Genomic DNA, 8,059 nt, shown 5'->3' on the forward strand with positions numbered 1-8,059 from the left:
CTACATTAATTTTTATAACTACCGGTAGACATATTAAGAAACTGATACTTAACTGAATTTAAAAAAATCAACTGCAATGTACCAATAAAATAAAACATTTATTCAGAGGCCTCTTTTTCACAATTCTGTTTAGCTCTTTCTTTGTAAGTCTTTAAGCTTTTCCCTCCATCATATGCTGTCCTTATTTTTTGGTACATGAAGTTAAAGAAAAATAAAAGATCATCATATTCTCCATCATAAACATCATCTACAAAGAGGTCATGGTAGTCCCGCACCAAATAATACACAGCCTCAATAGTGGATAAATATGTAGCTGGATTGTCCTTCTGGTGTCTCCAGAATTTAGTTTCTCTTGATTTCAGTTGAACACAGGTCAGGTCTGAAATCATAGTAAAAAGCTCTCTGCAGACAAAATTATTCATTTAAAATATCTTTTACTTAAACTTGTTCCTTAACAGAATTTTTAATGCTTTAATTTCATTCCTGAAATATATTTGATTTGCACCGCAGTTAAATATTTTGCTGGATTCTATGTTAATAATAATTGATGAATTGGAAACCTTACTTTTAGCATTAAAAAAATTGATCTGAAAAAGTATCAAACCCTCATGCATAAGGGAATTGGGAAGAAATACCTTTGAGTCTATCATCAGAAATTATCCCTTTAGTTTGATTCCAAGTACTATCAATAAAGATGGCTCTTTCAAAGGGAGGTTCCCTTTTAAATGTTTTCAGTTTCTTTAGAAATTCTTGATCCTCCTGCCCCTTTCTTTTCAATAAGGAAATGTCAGACTTTTCGTCAAGTTCAGACTCATCTGAGTTGTTTCCCTTGCCATCATCAGATAAGTTTCCTAACGTGGAACAGTTTCCATTCATATTGGGAGTTGAAGAGTCCTTTTGCTCCATCACTGGTGAGCTCAAGAAAGAATCTTTATCACAACCACTGATACCGTCTACATTTTGTTTGGTATCATTTGTTCTTAATGCATTTGCCATTTCGTCTAAAATTTGTGAATTTTTTCCAGGAAACACTAAAACTACCTACAAGAGAAGATATGTACTGTAAACTTGCAAATTTTTGTTTTGTACAATTTTGGTTGTTTTTGTAGTATGGAGCGACCGACCAATTTAAGTATAACCTCAAGAAAATGATTAAATTACTAAGTTCAGGCAGTATTGTGCTTGTATACTGGAAGTAACCACAAAATTCATTCTCCTCAAATCAGCGCTTTTCTGCAAACTTCAAAGATTTGACCCAACACAAAAAATAGGTGATATTTCACAGTAATCAATAATTAATTGCAGGGTCCGACACTCGTCGAAATTTGGTCTCGCCATTTGGGCAACCTTGGTATGATCACAGATTGCCCGAATGAATTTCAGGTCATCCAAATAAAATATAAAAGAAAACAAAACTCAATGTGCAATTGTTTAAAATTTGTTAATATAATTAACAGAAGTTGTGTTTTTCAATTTTGTATTAAAAATGTAAACCAGACATTTCTGGAATGATGTCTTCCAGTATTTTATCAAACAAAAATATAAGCAGAATGATGATTGATCAGACATGCAGAATACAATTTTAAGTTTGTAGTTTAAGGAGGCTCATTACACCACTTTTTGATGACGTACTACACAAAAAAATAAACCTCCATTGTGTCGACCGGTTTCCTCTGGGGACGAATTGTACAGGTACCTCTATAATATGACCCTGACCTTTAAAACGCTTTAAAAATAGATGAAACATGAGGTGTTTAAAAAGTGAAAATAAAGTAACGGATTCATAATGCATAAACCAAGAAGAATTGCTTTTGAGCAGAAACAAAAGAAAACAACAGTCAAATCTTCGCCAAACAAGTAATGTCGATCAATTTCATAGCGATGCATGCAGTGAGCTCTATCAATCAATGACGTGTTTGTATGGAGGAAATTCGAGTTAAAATCTACACCCTTGTTGAAATTAAAAATTTATTTACTTGCAATATTTACTGTGTTGGTGTTAATTTATATATCTGCTTTATTGATTTTAAAGTATACTCTGGCAATTTAAAGCTTTGTTCTGCATTTTAAATGTAATGTCAAACGTTCCTTCGTGTTTTGAGTCTTGGGTAATTAGGAAAGATAACTCTTGAAAGTGGACTTTTTATTCCAAATATTTTTTAAATTGGTTTTTTCATTTCGTTTAAACATTCTTCATTCAATTTGACACATGTAATTCATTGAAATACATTCCTTGTCTCTTCAGAACTCATTTTCTTAATGTTATATGCATAGATTAAAAAGATAATGACATTGATTGTTTTTTTTAATTAGGAGAAAATTATTTTTTCTAATAAAATTATTATTACGTATTATGAGGTATTTTCCCTGTGTGTACTTGTCTTAAGAAGATGCCCATCGTTTGACACTGAAAGTTAAGAAATTCTGTTAATAATAAACTTGAAATAAAACATTTCACTAAAATTAGACAAAAACTAAAAATTTCTATAAACAAGATGTGTTTGTGAAACACTATGCACCCGGTGGTAACAAAGCTCAAAAAAACTTTTTTGCAGATAAGTCACAGTCAAGGTCACAAGGTCATCGACTTGGTGTCATTTGAAAGAACTTCATCAGTGGAGTATGCATACCAAATATGAAGTATCTATCTCTCATGGTTCAAAAGTTATGGCGAAAAGTCTAAAAAGCTATTTATAGCATATAGGTCACAGTCAAGGTCAAAAGTTCATGACCTTGGTGTCATTTGAAAGAGCTTTACTAGTGGAGTATGCACATCAAATATGAAGTCTCTATCTCTCATGATTCAAAAGTTATGGCGAAAGTTCGAAAAAGCTATTTTTAGCATATAGGTCACAGCCAAGGTCACAAGGTCATTGACCTTGGTGCCATTTGAAAGAGATTCATTGGTCGAGTATGCATACCAAATATGAAGTCTTTATCTCTCACGGTTCAAAAGTTATGGGGAAGGTTAAAGTTGACAACAGACAGACAGACAAACAGATAAACAGACAAACAGACAGGACAAAAACAATATACGCCTTGGATCTATCGATCCAGGCGCATAAAAATATTTATGATATCAATACCCCCATCTGGATATTTGAAATCTACATTATAAGTGGTGCTGTATTGAAATCTAAAATAAACTGTGGATGTAATGAGCCACCTTAAAACATTCATTTTCACTTATCACATGAAGCCCTACATAACAGGGTTCAAATAACCATGAACTGAATTAACCAGGTGTGATATTACAGTGGACACCCAACATGGCTGTCTAGCAGCAGAAAACGATCATCAGTCTGATCAGAAGATCAGAAAGTAGTAGGGGGAAATGCAAGATGTTACAATGATGATAATTACTCTTTATATTTAAGGTGATTGTTGACATATTTTATATCTCAAATTAAACTTTAATAAAGACTTTTGGTAAAAATTGCATCAGCTGATTGATCGAACAGATTTGGCAGGAAGAAAAATCTACGCGGCTGCAATTTGAACATGTTGAAAGGGTTGGTTTTGTTACAGGAAAATATGTTTTCAAAGCCTTATGAAGTTTATTTTAAAATATTAAAGATCATTATTAAATATTCCCAACCTTTCCAAGGTCGTCATTTGGGCGAGCCAGACTAAAAATCAGGTCGTCCGAAATCATTTCTGGATGGAAATGACGAGGTGACAAGCGCGAATGTCGAACCCTGTAATTGTACTCTTGATGTACATAAACATGTACATGTATTATCATTGATAATTAACCTGACATTATCTAATGTCATAAATGTAATATATGAACAAGTCCTATGTGAAATTATCTGGAAATATCCCACCTTACTCCTGTCCGGATAGTCTGGAATACAAGGATAGGTATACACATGGACGTCCTCCGCAGCCAGAACTGCAGCATGGGCCGATGTACTCTTACCATCACACTCATTGGGATGTTTGATGATGTCAATCTTTAAAGGTAGCTACAAGGAGGAAAGAAAGTAAGGAACATCTTGTGTGTCAGAAGCTGATAATGGATTTTCCGTTTGCTCATTTTTAAAAAAGATCTGATTAAAATCTGAGCCTCATTGCTTCTTTTTAATAGTCAAAGTATGTCATTTACAAGTTGACATATAGTTAAAAGGAGCAACAAGGATCTGATTTTAATCAGAGATATTTTATTAAATTTTATTATAAATTTCTCAGATACTCTGGGGTTTCTGTCTTACCTTCACTTTTGGGATAAGATCCTCTGTACCCTTAAGTGGCACAAAACAATTGTAGCAGTAAAATTTTCTCGACTTTAAACATTTTGGGCATATGCTTCGTTTTTCCAATGTGTTCAAAAATTCTGAGGATGAAATTTTTAAAGCCTGAAACGGATTTTCTTCCATCTGAAATGAGAAAAATTTACGTGTAAAATCATGATAATCATATAAAAATACACACAATCATTCAAAATAAATAATCTGGCTAAATTGTCATACGAAAATGTGCAGTAGATTATTGTGTCATTCTGGTTTTCTTGAGCAGTTGCCACCTGTATGTCTCTTTAGAGTAAATTCGAACGGTTCCGGATGCTAAACATGACTGTTTTTTAACTTCGATTTATTCAGGGATTAGATTAATCATTGGCAAGATAACAAAACAACAAAAATTATCTGAAAAATTATGTTGTCACCGTATGTCACACAATGTTTGAAGCAATTTCTCGAATATTGCACTTACCAGAATGTCACAGCTGAAACCGTTCACACTTTGACAAATAAGCGTTTAGAAGCGTTTGATATATCAAACTCAGAACAGTTCCTTGGGAACAAATAAAAAAAATAATTCAGTGTAATAAAATTTATGCTCTTTATATTATTAACGTATAATTTACTATAATTGAAGAAATTTATGTTATTTTCATGATTATTATTGAATATATTGTCAGAGGGGCTTAAACGTCCATTCGTAGTCTAATCCGCTTAGAATGTAACGCACCTTTGTTTATTTCATGGCGGCGATTACAAAGAACAGAAGAAGGCGCACTGTTGATCTCAGATGATATCGGATACTAACTGACTAAGTGAGATTACCCAAGAGAATTGTAAGTAAATGTATGTATCAGGGTTATTATAAACTAGGCAAGATTAATTAACTCAAGTGTAAATACACTATAGTTAAAGATTGAACAAACAGTGAGTACTTGTAAGATGGGTGGGGCAGAGGTGTTCATAATCCGAAATTCCTCTGACTCTTACCCCCGCTTTTTATATTGTGACTTGTGTGTGTGTTGGGGGGGGGGGGGGAGAAATATAATATAAAAGCGGGAGTTAGAGTCGGAGGAATCTTGGATTTGTACTCACCCAGACAGTACACAAACTCAGAGAAATGTACACATCCAGACAGTACACACTGAGTGAAAAGTACTCACAGTACAGGACACATACCCAGTTACAAGTACTCACTCAGAAAGTACAATTATACTCATTGACAAGTACTCATTCAGGCAGGCCACATGTACCCAGTGACAAGTACTCACTCAGACAGTACTCAGTGACAAGTACTCACTCAGACACAAACTGAGTGACAAGTAGTTACTCAGACAGTACACATATTCAGTAACAAGTACTCACCCAGACAGTTCACATACTCAGTGACAAGTGCTCACTTAGGCAGGCCACATGTAACAAGTGACAAGTACTCACTCAGAGCTCAGACAGTACTCAGTGACAAGTACTCACTCAGACACGTACTCAGTGACAAGTACTCACTCAGACAGTACACATACTCAGTGACAAATACTCAGACAGTACACATAATCAGTAACAAGTACTCACTCAGGCAGATCACATGTACCCAGTTACAAGTACTCACTCAGACAGTACACATAATCAGTAACAAGTACTCACTAAAGCAGATCACATGTACCCAGTTACAAGTACTCACTCAGACAGTACACATACTCAGTGACAAGTACTCACTCAGGCAGGCCACATGTACCCAGTTACAAGTACTCATTCAGACAGAACACATACTCAGTGACAAGTACTCACTCAGACAGTACACATACTCAGTGACAAGTACTCACTCAGCAGTACACATACTCAGTGACAAGTACTCACTCAGGCAGGCCACATGTACCCAGTTACAAGTACTCACTCAGGCAGGCCACATGTACCCAGTTACAAGTACTCACTCAGACAGTACACATACTCAGTGACAAGTACTCACTCAGACAGAACACATTCTAAGTGGCAAGTACTCATTCAGACAGGCCACATACTCAGTGACAAATACTCACTCAGGCAGGCCACATGCACCCAGTTACAAGTACTCGCTCAAACAGTACACATATTCAGTGACAAGTACTCACTCAGACAGTACACAAATTCAGTAACAAGTACACACCCAGACAGTACACATATTCAGTGACTAGTATTCACTCAGACAGTACACATACTCAGTGACAACTAAACGCCCAGACAATTCACATACTCAGTGACAAGTACTCACCCATACACATACACCGTGACAATAACTCTCCCAGACAGTACACATACTCAGTGTCAAGGACTCACTCAGACGGTATACATACTCAGTGACAAGTACACACCCAGACAGTACACATAGTCAGTGACAAGTCCTCATTAAGGCAGGCCAAATGTACCCAGTTACAAGTTCTCACTCAGACAGTACTCAGTGACAAGTACCCACTCAGAACATACTCACTGAAAAGTACTTACACAGACAATTTACATATTCAGTAACAAGTACTCACCCAGACAGTTCACATACTCAGTGACAAGTACTCACTCAGGCTGGCCACATGTACCCAGTTACATGTACTAGTGCTGCACTGATAATTGAAAAACATTGATTGTTGACGAAAAAATGCTACTGATTCCGATGATCGATTATTGTTTTTCATAATCGATCATCGGAAACGTTCTAATTAATATAATATATTATGTATTAATTATCATTTATCAGCAAATTATACAAGTACATCTTTTTTTCTTGCTTTCTAATTTATGTATTAGTTGGAATCTCCAGGATATTTTAATGCTAACAGTGCCTGATTAATGATTCATATGGACAGGCATCACACCATTCCCCATACTTATGTGTTACAAAGCAAACTAGCACAAAGCAGAGGTGATTAAGAACCAAAAGGTGCATTATATAGAAAGTGGAAAAGAAGATAAAAAACAAAGAAAACAATATATTATATATTTATATATCCGCGATTAAGAAATAATATGAATTCATTTCTATAGTCTGTTTTTATATACAAAACTATGACATCCGATTATAATCGGTAAAATCGCATCAGAAGCAGTAACCGATTCCAACCGATGATCGATTATAAAATTGAACCGATGTCTAGGGGTGGAACGATATACCGATACACCGATACATATCGATATTTTTCTCTAAGATACGGTTTAAGATACAAGCATTCAAATATCGGTACGAAACGATACACGAACGACCTATCCAAAAATTGAAAATGAAAGTACATGTCCTTGGAAAATGGCGGCTTGTACGAAGCGAAGAGATGATTTTGATTATTGAAAACACACTTTAGAACTAATAAGTCGTTGTTTATGGGTAAAATGTTTTCACTTTGAAACAGCCTCGGAAGATTGGACAAGAAAAGTTCAGTATGTAATGCGTGCTTTACACAGAAAGCATCGTTTCCAGAGCATTTGACATTATTATTTGTTAGTCCATCTCGTATTTCTTTTGTAATCTCAGCTTTGCTACAGACCTTCAGCAATTAATAAAAATGTAAATGTGATGTTTTTAAATAAATTTTAGTCAGTGTTCTCTGCTGAACTACACAACTATTTGTAAACAACTTCTTAAAAGTAATTTGGTAATAATAATATGTACATGTATGTTTGTTTTTGTAAAATTTTAGTGAATGACATTGATGAACTTCAAGTATTAATTTCAAAGCACACATGATTTGATATAGAATAATTTGTAGATTTAAATGTCAAGGCAAAAAATGAAATAAAGTACTTATTCTTTTGAATAGTTTTATAATTTATCATGTTGATTTAATGACAAGACAAGAAAT

General features: G+C 34.7%; 1 protein-coding gene across 1 annotated transcript; it reads right to left on the reverse strand.

The window, feature by feature from the left end:
• Window positions 1-79: 79 nt before the first annotated feature.
• LOC134277174 (tRNA-uridine aminocarboxypropyltransferase 1-like) lies at window positions 80-4,748 on the reverse strand. Its single transcript, XM_062759456.1, has 5 exons — window positions 4,714-4,748; window positions 4,215-4,379; window positions 3,828-3,968; window positions 636-1,041; window positions 80-379 (listed from the first exon to the last, which is right to left on the reverse strand). The coding sequence occupies exons 2-5, from the start codon at window positions 4,377-4,379 to the stop codon at window positions 99-101; spliced, it is 993 nt and encodes a 330-aa protein (XP_062615440.1). The 5' UTR covers window positions 4,714-4,748; the 3' UTR covers window positions 80-98.
• Window positions 4,749-8,059: the final 3,311 nt, after the last annotated feature.

This window comes from Saccostrea cucullata, unplaced genomic scaffold (genome assembly GCF_032062105.1).
Source record: "Saccostrea cucullata isolate Sc308-1 unplaced genomic scaffold, CSIRO_AGI_Scuc_v1 ctg107, whole genome shotgun sequence".
Lineage (NCBI taxonomy): Eukaryota > Metazoa > Mollusca > Bivalvia > Ostreida > Ostreidae > Saccostrea > Saccostrea cuccullata.

Bases quoted from the DNA above. Each gene is read 5' to 3' on its own strand.
- LOC134277174 (XM_062759456.1), bottom strand. From the start codon at position 4,379: ATGGAAGAAAATCCGTTTCAGGCTTTAAAAATTTCATCCTCAGAATTT. The intron at 3,969-4,214 runs GTAAGACAGAAA...TCCTCCTTGTAG, and splicing joins ATCTTATCCCAAAAGTGAAG to CTACCTTTAAAGATTGACAT. The intron at 1,042-3,827 runs GTGGGATATTTC...CTTCTCTTGTAG, and splicing joins ACTATCCGGACAGGAGTAAG to GTAGTTTTAGTGTTTCCTGG.